The sequence below is a fragment of the Mus musculus genome, chromosome 12 (assembly GCF_000001635.26).
Source record: "Mus musculus strain C57BL/6J chromosome 12, GRCm38.p6 C57BL/6J".
NCBI classification, from domain to species: domain Eukaryota; kingdom Metazoa; phylum Chordata; class Mammalia; order Rodentia; family Muridae; genus Mus; species Mus musculus.
Window position 1 is genome coordinate 115,548,918 of NC_000078.6, and position 19,408 is coordinate 115,568,325.

The window sequence follows — 19,408 nt, forward strand, 5'->3', positions numbered from 1 at the left end:
ATTGATGCTGAAAATATGCTCATTTTTCCTTCAGATGTATGCTAGGTATTACTTATGTACTAGTGAATGAAGCACATATGAATATATACGCAGCACTGATTGGACTCTCTATATTTTTATTTAATGAAATAAAACTTGTCAGTTAGTTGGGAGAGATTTATTGGATGTTCCAAAATGCAGCCAGAAGGTTATAGTGGGGCACATATGACTCTGATATATTTCATAAATGAATAAAAATGTCAAAGAATAAGTATACTCATTCTGAAAAATAAAAGTAACAACTTTACATATGTTTAGAATTGTCATGGAAATGATTATTCCACACTGTGCATTATTCTCCCATAATTTCTACTCTTTCATTTCTTGACTTTCCTAATTTTGTTAGGATAGACACTTTCATTTATACACTATAATGTATTGATATACATAAATGTATACAGGAATGTAATATCTAAGAAATACTGAGATATTCATATTTTATCTGCATATATTCATTAATACAATTAATATATAAGAATGATCATGTCATTAATATATCTGTGGCTGATGATTCTGCAATCATTCTCAAAACTTTGACCACTCATGAATGTCTGCATCAATGAATAAACATTAAACACAGAAACTTTTGGCTAAGGCTGAGAGTAGCACTAATCTATTATATAAATGTAAGTATTTACAACACAATTTGATATCTTGAACTTCAGCAATACAATTAGGATCAATTAGGACCACAAATCCAAGAAGAAAATAGTTAGGCATTGCATAAGAGTCCTGCACTAATAGGTACATCTTACCTGAAGTCTGATATTGTAGGCTACAAAATTAGGCAGAGTATAACATCACTGGTGTCTTTGTACTTCTTCTAGACCGCATATCATTGTTTATACTTAAAAATGGTAGCAGGTAGAATATCCTAATGAGTAGAAGGATCCTGTACCAGAGTGCTTAGCTAAGAGTGAAATGTAGAATAAAACTGACTAAGACCAAATACTCTAGACACAGCACGTGCTGCCTACACAATCAAGCACCAATCCCTGACACTATTAATGATATCTTGTTATGCTTGCAGATAGGATCTTCTCATAACTATTCTCTGAGTGATTCCACCCAGTAGCTGACTGAAACAGATGCAGAGACTCATAGCCAAACACTGGATGGACATATAGGAGTCTTAATAAAGTGTTTGGAAGATTGAGTGATCAGAAGGAGATAGGAACACCAAAGGAAGACCAACAGGATCAACTAACCTGTACATTGGGGGTTTTCAGAGATTAAACCACCAATGAAAGAGCATACAGGGGTTGGAACTAGAACTCCTGATCTTATGAAGAAGATGTGCAGTTCAGTCTTCCTGTGAATCCCCCAATAACTAGAGTGGGTGATATCCCTCAAGCTCTAGCTTTCTTTGGATCCTGTTCCCATAACTTGTCTGCCTTATCTGGCCACATTGGAAGAGAATGTGACTAGTACTGCAGACACTTGATGTGTCAAGATAGTGGGATACCTAGGGAGGCAAGGGATCCACCCTCTCAGAGGAAACAGAGATAGGGAGATAATGTGTGAGAGGGGAACTAGATGATGTAAAATGAATAAGCTAAATAATTAATGAAAAATTAACCCAAAACCTAGAAATGTACTGTTCCAAATTGACCACAGTGAGATGAAAATAAGGAAGAATATAAATGATAACAAATGAGCATGTGGATTACAGAAAAATAGTAATTTTTGCTTGCTTTTGATGTTAGTGTAAACTAGTGTAGTGACCAAAAATAGTGAAAAACAAAACAAAACAAAACAAAAAAAATGGTTCTGTGTACCTGCACCCTTCCTCCCAATTATGTACTCAAGTGACCACGTATACTATTACACAGATAATTGCACATTCATGTTTATTGCTGCTCCATTCACAGCAGATGAGAAATGGAATGCACCTAGATTTGTAACAAAAGACAATTAGATATTTATAATGTGGGATGTATAGGCAATGCAATACTACACAAAGTATTGAGTAAAACTGAATAAAGATATGCTGAGTGAGGTCAACTGAGTTCATATAACAAATGCTTCATATTATCTTTCATACAGTTTTGGTTTTTTTGGCTATTGTAGAAGATGAAAGAATAACATGTATATAATGTAGATGTATCCATGAACATATACGTCTACAGATATAGATATAGATGCATTGGTATACATAGATATAGATACATAGATATAGAGATAGAGATGTATTGGTATACATAGGTATATAATTACCTATTTTTTTAATTTTTTTTAATTTTTTAAATTTTTTAAATTTTTTTAATTTTAATTTTTTAATGTGGCTCCTGACCATTACTGTGAAATTTAATGGATTCTTGACTCTTTGCCTGTTCTTGGGTATTTTTCTTCTTGTTTGGTTTCTGTGTTCAACTTCAACATAATATGTATTCCATTATTTTACTATATTTTAGTTTTTCAAGTTTCGTTGTTATCTCTTAGAAGCCGATTCATTTCTACTGAGAGATAGAAAGTGAGTATATCCACAGGGGTGCAGGGAGGCAGGGAGGAATTCTGAGAAGCAGGAAGGAACCAAACTATATCCAGGATATATATTGCATGACAAAAGAATCTCTTTTCAATAAAAGAGAGAAAACAATTTAAAAATGAAAGTGAAGAAGAGGATGAAGAAGAGGAAGAAGAGAAAGGTGAAGGAGGAGGAAGAAGAAGAAGAAGAGGAGGAGGAGGAGGAAGGGGAAGAAGGGGAAGGAGAGGGGAAGGAGAAGGGGAAGGGGAAGGAAACACTAGGATCCTAATAATTAAAGGAGATGATGAAATAAAACAGAGATAAAATAATTCATATAGATGAGGCAGAATGTTTCAAATGTAAAGTGGTGATAGTAAATGGAGAATAAGGGAATGGTGTAGGATGAATCAAAGTTAAGTGTTATGAGGAAGGTAAGATGAAATCTAGGATCATTCAATGTTGTGATACTAGGAGTAAAGGACAGTGCATTATTAAGTAAAAAGAGACAAAAGTTATAATTTTAACTCTATGACAAACTGTTGAGAAATAATGAAGAGCTAATATTTGGCTAGTATACATTTGGTAATATCGATGTGTTGATGGAATAATTTTATGTTCAGGTTAATATAACATTTATAGATCTGCTGAAACAGTATTTTTATCAAAAATGATAAATTCAAAGAAAATCTATGCGAAAGTTGTGATATGCAGCTAAGACTTGGAGTTTTCTTATTAGCATTGTTCCAGTGATCTTGAGTGGGTCATGATTTAGGGTGATGTGAGATACATGTTTGCAGAAAGCTGAATAGAAAGAACAGGGATGAGCTTTGTGTTTTATTTTGACTTAGGTATATTTCAACAGAGGTACCTACATGTGTAGACAGTGTAGATCCCAGAAGACACGAGTTATTAACTGAACATGTCAGTGCCAGTCAAAGGACAACTCAATTTGAGTTAATGGTCAGAGAGTCCTCATAGGTGCCACAAAAGTATAAGATATTGTAGTTTCTCTAGGTTACATAATAACTCCATAATGAACCTCTTTTCTGAGAAAGAATTTAAATACTGAATAGATTTTAAGCGCCAAAGGAATGGGGTGTCTCCAAGGAAACTATCTTCCAGACATAACAGGACTCATGCACATATGAACTACAGAGTCTGAGACAGCATGCACATTTATGCACAGACTCAATCCAAATGAAGACCCAGTGTTGAGAGAAGAACACAGCCACAAGTTCTCAACTCTAAACAAGAAGTCTCTGAAATTGAACCTCACAAGCAAAGGAAAAATTTGCTTTCTCCAATGGAGCATTATTGGGCTTATTAACCACACTTAAGGGTAGACACATGTCCAGCAACAGAAGGTCAATACAAAATGAACTCAACAATATTTTTATACATATTTATTCTCATGTCAATTTGTGCATTTTTTTCAACTTGTCTTTTTCTATATGTTTGCAAAGTGCAGTTTTATGAGTTTTCTTTTGTATTTGAGAGAGAGAGAGAGAGAGAGAGAGAGAGAGAGAGAGAGAGAGAGAGAGTGTGTGTGTGTGTGTGTGTGTGTGTGCATGTGGGTATTTCTTATTAATTGAAAGTTTTTTGATCAATCTTTAATTTTTGTTACATTTTTTCCTTTCTCCAGGAAGAATAAAAGGCTGTTTTGCTGTGTTGAGGTTATGAGGAAGGAGCTGCCATAAGTTTGGGGAAGGAATCAGTGATGTGAATAAATTGTATGTATTTTTCCAAAAATATACAAAAGAATAAAAAAAGAAAATATAAATTCTTGAAGACCTTGATGAGGAATCTTCACTGAGTTTGAACACAAAATCATTATATCTCAATCACAATAAGTACAAGTCAGTTCATAAATGCAAAAAAAGGAAATCACAGAGGATACACAGTCCTTTCCACAACAATATCCGTATATTGGGATTTTTAGACCCATTCCACGCACTGCTTGTCCTCAACTCACTTTGAGGTAGATTTCATTTTTAAGCAATTAATTCTTTAATTAATTAATTAATATTTATTTACTTATTTATTTATTTATTTAATGTATTTGAGGACACTATCACTCTCTTCAGACACACTAGATGAGGAACCAGACCCCATTATAGATGCTTGCGAGCCACCATGTGGTTGCTGGAATTGAACTCAGGACCTCTGGAAAAACATTCAGTGATCTTAAACACTGAGCCATCTCTCCAGCTCAGCAGGTAGATTTCTTGTGGCTTAGCCTGAATTTGCCCAATCTTTCTAGAGCAGTAAGGTATTTCTGCAACTCCAGTGTTGACAGGGCTCAGCTGTATGGAGAAATTGTTCTTGTTTATTGATAGGAAGTCGCTAATATCTTAGTGACTAAATGTAATTTGTTTCTACATTATCACTAATAATCTCCCAAATTCATCCTATTTCCTAGTGGAAATTGGATCCATCTCTGGAAGTTCCCATTTGGTTTTGTTTGTTTGTTTGTTTGTTTGTTTGTATGTTTGTTTGTCTGTTTGTTTGTTTATGTTTTTATTGGGTATTTATTTCATTTACATTTCCAATGCTATCCCAACAGTCCCCCATATGCTCCCCCACCCACTCCCCCACCCACCCACTCCCACTTCTTGGCCCTCTCATTCCCCTGTACTGAGGCATATAAAGTTTGCACAACCAATGGGCCTCTCTTTCCACTGATGGCCGACTAGGTCATCTTCTGATTCATATGCAGCTAAACACACGAGCTACAGGGGGTCCTGGATAGTTCATATTGTTGTTCCACCTATAGTGTTGCAGAACCCTTTAGCTCCTTGGGTACTTCTTTAGATCCTCCATTGGGAGCCGTGTGACCCATCCAATAGCTGACTGTGAGAATCCACTTCTGTGTTTGCTAGGCCCCGGCATAGTCTCACAAGAGACAGCTATATCTGGGTCCTTTCAGCAAAATCTTGCTACTGTATGCAATGGTGTCAGCGTTTGGAAGCTGATTATCGGATGGATTCCTGGGTATGGCAATCTCTAAATGGTCCATCCTTTTGTCTCAGCTCCAAACTTTGTCTCTGTAACTCCTTCCATGGGTGTTTTGTTCCCAATTCTAAGAAGGGGCAAAGTGTCCACACTTTGGTCTTCGTTCTTCTTGAGTTTCATGCATTTAGCAAATGGTATTTTATATCTTGTGTATCCTAAGTTTCTGGGCTAATATCCACTTATCAGTGAGTACATATTGTGTGAGTTCCTTTGTGATTGGGTTACCTCACTCAGGATGATGCCCTCCAGGTCCATCCATTTGCCCTGGAATTTCATAAATTCATTCTTTTTAATAGCTGAGTAGGTCTCCATTTGTAATAAGGTGTAAATGGGGGAAATCAGGGTCTTTGTTGCATTCATGAGGCTGTAACTGGGCTAGAGCAGCTGGGGACAGAAGAGCAACAGTGAGTCTTAAGAGAAGATGCATCACTCCATGTATACATTGATGAATATTTGGAAATCTCACATACAGGAGACAATAGAAAGAGAGGAACTACAGTGACACTCGTGAAAAATGAACAATTTTTAAAAATCACATTGAGAAGGAAATAGAATCGAACAAATGTATTGTGCAATTCAATCTGTTTACCATAGTGCATTTCCATGCATTTAATGAGATGAGTGTAGAGAGGGAATTTCACACACAGGATCCTAATTGGTGGAGAATATGTGTGCTTAGAAATCTTTATCTTGCAACATTATGAACTAACCAATAGCCCAGAGCTCTTGACTATAGCTGCATATGTATCAAAAGATGGCCTAGTCGGCCATCACTGGAAAGAGAGGCCCATTGGACAGGCAAACCTTATATGCCCTAGTACAGGGGAATGCCAGGGCCAAAAACGGGAATAGGTGGGTAGGGGAGTGGGGGGGGTGGGGGGGACTTTTGGGATAGCATTGGAAATGTAATTGAGGAAAATACGTAATAAAAAATACAAAAAAGAGAAAGCTTTATCTCTAACTATGTACCTTTTTAATCCAGTGTTCTGCCGCAGACCTCTGTGTCCCTGTGTCTTCGTGGAACGGGGTCTCTCGACGCGGGTGGGCAAAGTGTGGATGAATGACAGACACGCAGGAGAGTTTGTGTGGAATCTGAATGTAATTTTACAACTGGAGCATCAGACTTTTTATGCAGAGGACAATAAGGAAGTTGGGTGACATATTCGCAAGGTACAATTGAGGTAACCGGAATCTTACATAAAACAGAGGAATGTAAACACAAAAGTTCTAATGGGAACCACCCAGGATAGAATACATTGATAACAGCTGGGATCAACAAGGGCTCCACCTAAAATTCACTAATCTTAGAAGCCAAGGTCAAGGGCTTCGCGTCCTTGCCACAGTTCCTATTTTAGTCTCTTGTATAGTCCACCTTCCCCTTAGGCCATTGTAAATACGTGTGTATGGGTGTAACTCTGCTATAGTATCTATGCTGGTTTCTCCTTTGGTCTGAAACTTCCTTCTTCCTAAGTGATGGTAAATTCCTGTGTTAAGGGAGTGACTTAGCTTTTACAATCTTGCTGAATTCTAAACCCTTGATATTGGTCAGGGATGCCCTTGGACTGTTGGAACACTGGTGGAAGGCTTTAGCCATGTCAGAGCACTTATAATAGGAAAATACTGAAAGAGAGCACGTGGATCCATACTCTAGACTAGCGCGGTAATGGAACTTGGGAATGAAAAATTAATGTATGGGTAGAGAACACTAGACTCCAGGAGGAGAGCTTCCTTGAAACTCTTTTGCCTCATGAGTGACTTTTAAGCCTTTCGGGTTGTCCAGTTGACTTGACCAGAGAGCGTAGCAGTGTTCTCTTATTTCTTGGTAGTGCATGTGTTAGTAAAGTGTTTCAGGATTTGATGTTTCCCTAATGAAGACAGATATGAAATATTGACCCTGTAATGATGAAAACCAAGAGCACTATGTAGGAATATGTATGTAATCATGTGTATTTAAATATCTGAAGTAGAGCTACTCATATTTAAACAGCAATACATACTGCATAAATACAGATTACTCAAAAATATTGTGTTCTAACCTTGGGTTCACACATTGGATCCACAAAATATTGCAGGATAGAAAGAGGAGGACCAGTTTAATTCATGTTCTCTCTTCCTTAACTGGTCAAAAACCATGTGATGTTCTGTGAATTGTCAGTTTACAGGGCAGCATCCTCTAGATATCAATGAGTTAACACTATAAAGGAACATGTATCCCTGTAATCCAGGGTGCTAAATGGTTTTACTTGGCATTTCAGAATGCCTGTTGTGCTGGGTAATGTTTATAATACTGTACATCATACTCCAGTATATGAGATACTGATGGCTCGCATAAGTTGAATTGCACAGAAGTGCATGCCTATTTAAGTAGTGTGGATTTACATAGAAATCCTCCTCTTATAATGTAATCCATTAGCAAATATCCAAATTTCATAATATTATAAATAGATAATATGTGCTTATTCCCCTAAGTTAAACTAATATGAGGATCATATTACTTGCTGATCTGGTACAGTGTCTATGCAGGAGCTTTCCTTGACTAAGTTGATATATTGATTTATACCATTTTTCTATTTTCCCCTTTCAAAGTTAATGAATTTTCCCTTCTCGTGTGGTTGGGCCATATTTTTATTGATCACAAACCCTAGGAGATCCTTTTAGAAGTGTGTATATTTGATGGCTATGAAGACCACCTAAGTAAGGAACTGGGCACCATTTCACAATCTAGGTCACTTTGAGGATAGGATTGTGTCTGGAAACTGGCTCATCTTCTCATTCTGATATCTTCACAGAATGATACAACATGGTTTCCTCAGGGGTCAGACAAACATATAAAATGCAGGATTATCCATTTTAGAGATGTTTTAGAAAATCTCTGGAATCTTTACTCAGTAACCTAACTCTGACATCACTTATGGACAAATTCTGCTGCTGTGACACCATCTGGAATTACTGAACAGTCCTCAACAAAGAACTGAGGATCACTCACACCCGTTATCCCGAAGTCTGTAAAACTGGTCTTGTATCACTGTAGTTCGTGTTCTGTAATAGCCATGTGATTATAGTGCAGGATATTGGGAACAGTGCAGACTATGAGATTAGAAACAGTGATCAATGTATATAACTGCACATCCACCCCACCCCACCCCAAATCTCATGAAAGGACCAGGAATGATTAAAAATATTTGTTGAGAATACCCAGTTGGTGGTAGAAAATACTTTAAACCCTTGATTCGGGAAGTAGGGACAATTGGATCTGAGTTTGAGGCAAACCTTGTCTAGAGTGGTAGTTCCAGGTCAAGCAGCTTTGTACAGAGAAACTATGTCTGGAAAAACAAAGCAAAACAAAACAGTACTTTAAGAGCATATACCAGAAATTAAATCTTGATTGTGTGATCAGCCACTTCTGCGCCAAAATTATTGACCCAATTATGGTAGATACATGTGCTCACATTGACACCAACATTGGTATAAGGATATAGTTTTACTACACCTACCCTAGCTCTGAATAAAAACACAAAGACATACTTTTATTAATTATAGATTTAAAACTTATCTTGCTCTTGTTCTCAACTAGCTTTATATTGTTGGAAGCCGCCCTCACATTCGCCGTTGCAAGATGGCACTGACATCCTGTGTTCTAAGTGGTAAACAAATGCACACCTTGCGCATGTGCCAAGGGTAGTTCTCCACTCCATGTGCTCTGCCTTCCCCGTGAAGACAGCTCGGCCGATAGGCTGCAGCCAATCAGGGAGTGACACGTCCTAGGCGGAGGATAATTCTCCTTAAAAGGGATGGGGTCTCGCCATTCTCTCTCTTGCACTCTTGCACTCTTGCTCTCTTGCTCTCTGGCTCCTGAAGATGTAAGCAATAAAGCTTTTGCCGCAGAAGATTCCGGTTTGTTGCGTCTTTCCTGGCCGGTCGCGAACGCGTGTAAGAGTTGGTGCTGGAACCCGGGACGAGAAGACCTGGGACAAGAAAACCCGGGACGAGAAAACATGGGACGGAATTTACCATCACCGGCGCAAGGAAGATCCCTCATTTCGGAACCAGAACTGTGGGTCACGGTCATAAAGGTTCCCGTAAAACAGACTGTTGAGAAGGATCCAGCCTGGATTCAGAACTCCTCAGCTGGGGAACGGTGGTAATGAAGTGTTCCCGTAAAACAGACTGTTGAGAAGGATTCAACTGCGTGAATTCAGAACTCTTCAGCTGGGGAACAGGGGACCCATAAGTATAGCTTTACAAGGTAAGTCTGGTCTTGAACTTTCTAACGAAATTCAAGACAGTCTATCAGAAGTAAAGTGGGAAATAGCTTTACAAGGTACGTCTGGCCTTGAACTTTCTAACGAAATTCAAGACAGTCTATCAGAAGTAAAGTGGGAAATAGCTTTACAAGGTATGTTTGGCCTTGAACTTTCTCTAGTGTTAGGAGCCTTTTTGTTCCTTTTCACATGTTATCAAGTGGTTAAGGCAGAGCTGAAAATTCTGGATGAAATTCAGGGCAATCTATCAGAAGTAAAGCGGGGAGAGAGAGTAGGAGCAAAGAGGAAATATGGCGCACAAAATAAGTATACAGGCCTTTCCACGGGTCTTGAACCCGAGGAAAAGTTTAGGTCAGGTTAGAATACCTGGGGAGAGATTAGAAGGAAGGAAAAGAAAAAAGATCAATTAGCGGAGGTCTCTAGGAGAAGGAGCTTATATTCATCACTAGATGAGCTCAAGGAGCCAGCTCTTAGTAGCTCTGAATCAGATGAAGAATTCTCCTCTGAAGAAACAGACTTGGAGGAGGAAGCAGCTCGTTATGAGAGAAAAAAGTACCAGCCAGATAAAATGCTAGCTAATCAGTTAAGGAAAAAGCCAAAAGCGGCTGGCGAAGGCCAGCATGCTGTTCAGCCTCCGGGCAGTCGGCTTCAAGGTCATAGTGCACTTCCACCCTATGCGGAGCCCCCGCCCTGCGTAAGGCGTCAGCCCTGCGCAGAGAGGCAATGGACAGAGAGGCAATGCGCAGACTCGTTCATTCCTAGAGAGGAACAAAGGAAAATGCAACAGGCATTTCCGGTCTTTGAAGGAGCCGAGGGTGGGCCTGTCCACGCTCCGGTAGAATATGTGCAGATTAAAGAGCTTGCCGAGTCGGTCCATAAATATGGAACTAATGCTAATTTTACCTTGGTGCAGTTAGACAGGCTTGCCGGCATGGCACTAACTCCTGCCGACTGGCAAATGATTGCAAAAGCCGCTCTCCCTAGTATGGGCAAATATATGGAATGGAGAGCTCTATGGCAAGAGGCTGCACAAGCGCAGGCCCGAGCAAACGCTGCTGCTTTGACTCCAGAGCGGAGAGATTGGACTTTTGACTTGTTAACGGGTCAGGGAGCTTATACTGCTGATCAAACAAACAAACAAACTACCACTGGGGAGCTTATGCCCAAATTTCCTCCATGGCTATTAGGGCCTGGAAGGCGCTCTCCCGAGCAGGTGAGGCCACTGGACAACTAACAAAGATCGTCCAGAGACCTCAGGAGTCATTCTCAGATTTTGTGGCCAGAATGACAGAGGCAGCAGAGCGTATTTTTGGAGATTCGGAGCAAGCCGCACCTCTGGTAGAACAGCTCATTTATGAGCAAGCCACACAGGAGTGCCGAGCGGCCATAGCCCCAAGAAAGAACAAAGGTTTACAAGACTGTCTCAGGGTTTGTCGGGAGCTCGGGGGACCTCGCACCAATGCAGGCTTAGCGGCCACCATCCTCCAATCCCAAAAACGCTCCATGGGCAGAAATGATCAGAGGACATGTTTTAACTGCGGGAAGCCTGGGCATCTTAAGAAAGATTGCAGAGCTCCAGATAAACAGGGGGGGGACTCTCACTCTTTGCTCTAAGTGTGGCAAGGGTTATCATAGAGCCGACCAGTGTCGCTCTCTGAGGAATATAAAGGGCAGACTCCTTCCCCCACCTGATAACCAATCAGCTGATGTGTCAAAAAACGGGCCATCGAGCCCTCAGTCCCAGGGCCCTCAAAGATATGGGAAACGGTTTGTCAGGACCCAGGAAGCAGTCAGAGAGGCGACCCAGGAAGACCCACAAGGGTGGACCTGCGTGCCGCCTCCGACTTCCTATTAATGCCTCAAATGAGTATTCAGCCGGTGCCAGTGGAGCCTATACCATCCTTGCCCCCGGGAACCATGGGCCTTATTCTCGGCCGGGGTTCACTCACCTTGCAGGGCTTAGTAGTCCACCCTGGAGTTATGGATTGTCAACATTCCCCTGAAATACAGGTCCTGTGCTCAAGCCCTAAGGGCGTTTTTTCTATTAGTAAAGGAGATAGGATAGCTCAGCTGCTGCTCCTCCCTGATAATACCAGGGAGAAATCTGCAGGACCTGAGATAAAGAAAATGGGCTCCTCGGGAAATGATTCTGCCTATTTGGTTGTATCTTTGAATGATAGACCTAAGCTCCACCTTAAGATCAACGGAAAAGTGTTTGAAGGCATCCTTGATACCGGAGCAGATAAAAGTATAAACTCTACACATTGGTGGCCCAAAGCATGGCCCACCACAGAGTCATCTCATTCATTACAGGGCCTAGGATATCAATCATGTCCCACTATAAGCTCCGTTGCCTTGACGTGGGAATCCTCTGAAGGGCAGCAAGGGAAATGCATACCTTATGTGCTCCCACTCCCGGTTAACCTCTGGGGAAGGGATATTATGCAGCATTTGGGCCTTATTTTGTCCAATGAAAATGCCCCATCGAGAGGGTATTCAGCTAAAGCAAAAAAATATCATGGCAAAGATGAGTTATAAAGAAGGAAAAGGGTTAGGACATCAAGAACAGGGAAGGATAGAGCCCATCTCACCTAATGGAAACCAAGACAGACAGGGTCTGGGTTTTCCCTAGGGGCCATTGGGGCAGCATGACCCATACCATGGAAAACAGGGGATCCAGTGTGGGTTCCTCAATGGCCCCTATCCTCTGAAAAACTGGAAGCTGTGATTCAACTGGTAGAGGAACAATTAAAACTAGGCCATATTGAACCATCTACCTCACCTTGGAATACTCCAATTTTTGTAATTAAGAAAAAGTCAGGAAAGTGGAGACTGCTCCATGACCTCAGAGCCATTAATGAGCAAATGAACTTATTTGGCCCGGTACAGAGGGGTCTCCCTGTACTTTCCGCCTTACCACGTGGCTGGAATTTAATTATTATAGATATTAAAGATTGTTTCTTTTCTATACCTTTGTGTCCAAGGGATAGGCCCAGATTTGTCTTTACCATCCCCTCTATTAATCACATGGAACCTGATAAGAGGTATCAATGGAAGGTCTTACCACAGGGAATGTCCAATAGTCCTACAATGTGCCAACTTTATGTGCAAGAAGCTCTTTTGCCAGTGAGGGAACAATTCCCCTCTTTAATTTTGCTCCTTTACATGGATGACATCCTCCTGTGCCATAAAAACCTTACCATTCTACAAAAGGCATATCCTTTTCTACTTAAAACTTTAAGTCAGTAGGGTTTACAGATAGCCACAGAAAAAGTCCAAATTTCTGATACAGGACAATTCTTGGGCTCTGTGGTGTCCCCAGATAAGATTGTGCCCCAAAAGGTAGAGATAAGGAGAGATCACCTCCATACCTTAAATGATTTTCAAAAGCTGTTGGGAGATATTAATTGGCTCAGAACTTTTTTGAAGATTCCTTCCGCTGAGTTAAGGCCTTTGTTTGGTATTTTAGAAGGAGATCCTCATATCTCCTCCCCTAGGGCTCTTACTCTAGCTGCTAACCAGGCCTTACAAAAAGTGGAAAATGCCTTACAGAATGCACAATTACAACATATTGAGGATTCGCAGCCTTTCAGTTTGTGTGTCTTTAAGACAGCACAATTGCCAATCGCAGTTTTGTGGCAGAATGGGCCATTGTTGTGGATCCATCCAAACGTATCCCCAGCTAAAATAATAGATTGGTATCCTGATGCAATTGCACAGCTTGCCCTTAAAGGCCTAAAAGCAGCAATCACCCACTTTGGACGAAGTCCATATCTTTTAATTGTACCTTATACCGCTGCACAGGTTCAAACCTTGGCAGCCACATCTAATGATTGAGCAGTTTTAGTTACCTCCTTTTCAGGACAAATAGATAACCATTGTCCAAAACATCCAATTTTACAGTTTGCCCAAAATCAATCTGTTGTGTTTCCACAAATAACGGTAAGAAACCCACTTAAAAATGGGATTGTGGTATATACTGATGGATCAAAAACTGGCACAGGTGCCTATGTGGCTAATGGTAAAGTAGTATCCAAACAATATAATGAAAATTCACCTCAAGTGGTAGAATGTTTAGTGGTTTTAGAAGTTTTAAAAACCTTTTTGGAACCCCTTAATATTGTGTCAGATTCCTGTTATGTGGTTAATGCAGTAAATCTTTTAGAAGTGGCTGGAGTGATTAAGCCTTCCAGTAAAGTTGCCAATATTTTTCAGCAGATACAATTAGTTTTGTTATCTAGAAGATTTCCTGTTTATATTACTCATGTTAGAGCCCATTCAGGCCTACCTGGCCCCATGGCTCTGGGAAATGATTTGGCAGATAAGGCCACTAAAGTGGTAGCTGCTGCCCTATCATCCCCGGTAGAAGCTGCAAGAAATTTTCATAACAATTTTCATGTGACGGCTGAAACATTACACAGTCGTTTCTACTTGACAAGAAAATGAAGCCCGTGACATTGTTACTCAATGTCAAAGCTGCTGTGAGTTCTTGCCAGTTCCTCATGTGGGAATTAACCCACGCGGTATTCGACCTCTACAGGTCTGGCAAATGGATGTTACACATGTTTCTTCCTTTGGAAAACTTCAATATCTCCATGTGTCCATTGACACATGTTCTGGCATCATGTTTGCTTCTCCGTTAACCGGAGAAAAAGCCTCACATGTGATTCAACATTGCCTTGAGGCATGGAGTGCTTGGGGGAAACCCAAACTCCTTAAGACTGATAATGGACCAGCTTATACATCTCAAAAATTCCAGCAGTTCTGCCGTCAAATGGACGTGACCCACCTGACTGGACTTCCATACAACCCTCAAGGACAGGGTATTGTTGGGCGTGCGCATCGCACCCTCAAATCCTATCTATTAAAACAGAAGAGGGGAGTGGAGGAGGCTCTACCCCGAGTACCAAGAGTGTCTGTGTCTATGGCACTCTTTACATTCAATTTTTTAAATCTTGATGCTCATGGCCATACTGCGGCTGAACGTCATTGTTCAGAGCCAGATAGGCCCAATGAGATGGTTAAATGGAAAAATGTCCTTGATAATAAATGGTATGGCCCGAATTCTATCTTGATAAGATCCAGGGGAGCTGTTTGTGTTTTTCCACAGAATGAAGACAACCCATTTTGGATACCAGAAAGACTCACCCGAAAAATCCAGACTGAACAAGGGAATACTGATGTCCCTCGTCTTGGTGATGTCCAGGGCGACAATAACAAAGAGAGAGAAGCGTTGGGAGATAATGTCGACATTTCCACTCCCAATGCTGGTGATGTATAATGCTCAAGTATTCCCCTGCCTTTTTACCAGTAACAAGGAACTGGGTTTGGCCTTGATTCAGACAGTCTTGGCTCTGTCTGGACAGGTCCAGACGACTGACACCATTAACACATTGTCAGCCTCGGTGACCACAGTCATAGATAAACAGGCCTCAGCTAATGTCAAGATACAGGGAGGTCTCATGCTGGTTAATCAACGCATAGATCTTGTCCAGGAACAACTAGATGTATTATGGCAAATAGCTCAGCTGGGATGTGAACAAAAGTTTCCGGGATTATACGTTACTTCCATTCAGTATGAGAAATTTACTAGGGCAGCTAATTTGTCAAAAAGTCTTTCTCAGTATATGTTACAGAATTGGATGGCTAAATTTGAACAGACCCTTCGGGAATTGAGAATTGCCATTATTCAGGTCAACTCCACGCGCTTGGACCTGTCCCTGACCAAAGGATTACCCAATTGGATCTCCTCAGCATTTTCCTTCTTTAAAGAATGGGTGGGATTGATATTATTTGGAGATAATCCACTAACTTTGCTGTGGATTATGTTGCTTCTTTGGTTGTTCTGTAAGCTTAAGGCCCAAACTAGGAGAGACAAGGTGGTTATTTCCCAGGCACTTGCAGCTCTAGAACATGGTGCTTCCCCTGATATATCTATGCTTAAGCAATAGGTCGCTGGCCACTCAGCTCTTGCACCCCACGAGGCTAGTCTCATTGCACGGGATAGAGTGAGTGTGCTTCAGCAGCCCGAGAGAGTTGCACGGCTAAGCACTGCAGTAGAAGGGCTCTGCGGCACATATGAGCCTATTCTAGGGAGACATGTCATCTTTCAAGAAGGTTGAGTGTCCAAGTGTCCTTCTCCCCAGGAAAAACGACACGGGACCAGACCAGGACCCCTCTGGGTGATGAGCCTGGAAGGGGTTTTGTGTACGGCTCCTTTACCTGCACACTGGGGATTTGACCTCTATCTCCACTATCATTAATATGGGTGGCCTATTGCACTTATTAAAAGGAAAGGGGGAGATGTTGGGAGCCGCCCTCACATTCGCCATTGCAAGATGGCACTGACATCCTGTGTTCTAAGTGGTAAACAAATGCACACCTTGCGCATGTGCCAAGGGTAGTTCTCCACTCCATGTGCTCTGCCTTCCCCGTGACGACAGCTCGGCCGATGGGCTGCAGCCAATCAGAGAGTGACACGTCCTAGGCGGAGGATAATTCTCCTTAAAAGGGACGGGGTTTCGCCATTCTCTCTCTTGCACTCTTGCACTCTTGCTCTCTTGCTCTCTTGCTCTCTGGCTCCTGAAGATGTAAGCAATAAAGCTTTTGCCGCAGAAGATTCCGGTTTGTTGCGTCTTTCCTGGCCGGTCGCGAACACGTGTAAGATTATATAAGCAATATTTTCTTCTCCCCAACTTCACCTAGATCCTCATTCCTTTGCTACCAACCTAACTTCATACCCTTCCTTTCACTCACTCTTTAACCAAACACAAACTAAAACATAAAAACAAGAATCAATTTCTGTCTCCTTGTCTATCTCTGTTACTATCTATTCCAACTCTGTTGTCACACACACACTCAAATACACATACATACATACCTACATAGATGATACATACATACATACATACATACATACATACATACATACATACATACATACACTCACACAGATACAAACTCAAAAGAAGAAAAAAATTGAACTCAAATACACATCAAAAAAACAGTAAGACAAAAAAATGCCTAAATAAAGCTATATGTATAAACTCTCTACAAATATGCTATTGTGTTGGTTTTGTTTGTCCACCTCCTGGGCATAGGGCCTACATTATAGAGTGGTTAATACAGAAATTGAGACTCCACTGAAGAAGTCAAATTGTCCATTGTAAATGAGTACCAGTTACACATAGCTTCTTAGCTAGAGATTGGAGCACAGGTCCCACTTCCCCCTCTCAGGCTTCCACTGGCTTGGATTGATCTAAGCCCTATGCTTGTTTCCATAGTTTCTGTGAGTCCATATGTGCATCAGTCCGATTGCTTCTGGATGAGCATGTTTCATTAGAGTCATCCATCATCTCTGACAATCTTCCTTCCCAATGGTCCATTAGTCCTGGGAGGAAAGTTTTATGAGGATCAACCACTTAGTACCAGTGCTCTACAAATTATCCATTTCTGGTTCTGTCTTCCTTCCAATCTACTGCAAAACATCTCTCTGATGGTGGATAGATGAATTACCGGTTTAAGTATATGGTTATGTAAATAAAAATCTGTTTATGCATATGTTGCTCTATCAGAACAGTGGAATATGATTTTTCCTTGGGACCATGGCTTATCCAATTTCAGTTTTTTTTTTTTTTTTTTTTGAAATTCAATCAGAGTCACCCATGGAAAATGCTAACCATAACTGTAAGCCTAAACCTAATCCTAACCCTAATTTCATAGGCCTTAAATTCCATCAATGAATAAATGATTAATCCTAAAATGTTTGTGCCCTATTGTATAAGCATAATCCACAAGCAGGCAACTATTGTAGACAACAGGGTTTATAGCTAGATTGATTATTACTTTTCTCATCCAATGTCACACAAAGTACCTCCAGTATTATGAACACTAATCAACAGGAATGAAACCTCTACTTGGAGACAAGCTCAACTTCTGTGTTCATTGAGATATATAAGTGTTATCTTGAACCATATGGTGTTAAAATTAGTTTGTGAGCAGAAACAAGTAGACATCAGAACAGTCTGAATTATTTGGGAGTATCTATGGACACTCTTTGGTCAATGACTCAATTCAAGAATACTCATCCAGTAATTGCCATCTTCACCATTTACAAGTATTCACTGAGGTTGAACATAACAATAATTTGGAATCTTCTGCTGTGCGAATTTGAAGCCTAAGACTGAGTGGAACCAAGCTCTGAACTACCTGGCACCAAACATCCACCAGCTTTAAAAAAAACAAAACACAGACAGAATCATTCATGAACATCTTAATAGAGACCTAAGGTGAATAACAGGAATGGAAAGCTGTTCAACTAAGAGCAAACAGGAAACCACAGAGGCCAGAAGAAAAGTGAAGTCATATTATCTTACGATATAATAGGAAGGAACAGAGCTGAAAACCAGCCTGAATTACTGTACAGCTTATAACTGAGGCTGTGACAATGTGCTATTCGAGCACAGTAGTATGTGGCAGTATCTGCAGTGTCCACACTGGCGATCTTGAGGAATACCTGGTTGTTGGAGGTATCCTTGGAGATTGTGAGCCGGCTCTTCAGGGCTGTGTTATAGTACTTATTATCATTCCACCAAATGTGTGCCAGCCACTCCAGACCATTCCCTGAAGGCTGATGAATCCAGCCTACACCCATACCAGAAGTGCTCAGTGAAAACCCAGAGAAAGAACAAGTCAGACTGAGGGTCTGGGAGGGCTGCAATATCCCAGGGCCAGACTCTTTCTGAGTAATCTGGGAGAGGACATCTGTTGAGAAAAAGAAAATGGAGAAGGTAAGTTTGGAACAGGTGAAGATAGAAGAGTTTAGCCCTTAAGAAGTCTTGGCACTCACATGCAGGAACAATCAGTAGCAGGAATGAAGAAGTAAGCCTGCCCATGGCTGCACACTTGTGAGTACACAGGCCCAGCTTTGGCTTTTTAACCCAAGGTTGGGTGGATCCAGGAGAGATTTGCATTCCCTCACCGGGTGCTGCCTCTGATGGTATACTTAAGTTTTAGGACTCAGGTATCAGTCTATGATGGGAGATGCAGGAACCCTCAAGTGAATTCATTTTTGCTTACCATAGACAGTATGTAACTTATATCTTGGGTATCCTAGGTTTTGGGCTAATATCCACTTATCAGTGATTACATATTGTGTGAGTTCCTTTGTGAATGTGTAACCTCACTCAGGATGATGCCCTCCAGGTCCATCCATTTGGCTAGGAATTTCATAAATTCATTCTTTTTAATAGCTGAGTAGTACTCCATTGTGTAGATGTACCACATTTTCTGTATCCATTCCTCTGTTGAGGGGCATCTGGGTTCTTTCCAGCTTCTGGCTATTATAAATAAGGCTGCTATGAACATAGTGGAGCATGTGCCCTTCTTACCAGTTGGGGCATCTTCTGGATATATGCCCAGGAGAGGTATTGCTGGATCCTCCGGTAGTACTATGTCCAATTTTCTGAGGAACTGCCAGACGGATTTCCAGAGTGGTTGTACAAGCCTGCAATCCCACCAACAATGGAGGAGTGTTCCTTTTTCTTCACATCCTCGCCAGTATCTGCTGTCACCTGAATTTTTGATCTTAGCCATTCTGACTGGTGTGAGGTGGAATCTCAGGGTTGTT

The 19,408-nt window shown here is 41.0% G+C and overlaps 1 gene segment (V, D, J or C) and 1 further gene; both read right to left on the reverse strand.

Moving 5' to 3' along the window:
- Positions 1–19,408, reverse strand: part of Igh (immunoglobulin heavy chain complex) — a 2,751,187-nt gene that overhangs the window by 2,290,150 nt on the left and 441,629 nt on the right.
- Ighv8-11 (immunoglobulin heavy variable V8-11) lies at positions 18,232–18,532 on the reverse strand. The segment is given in 1 exon segment: positions 18,232–18,532. A coding segment is annotated over 1 exon segment (301 nt).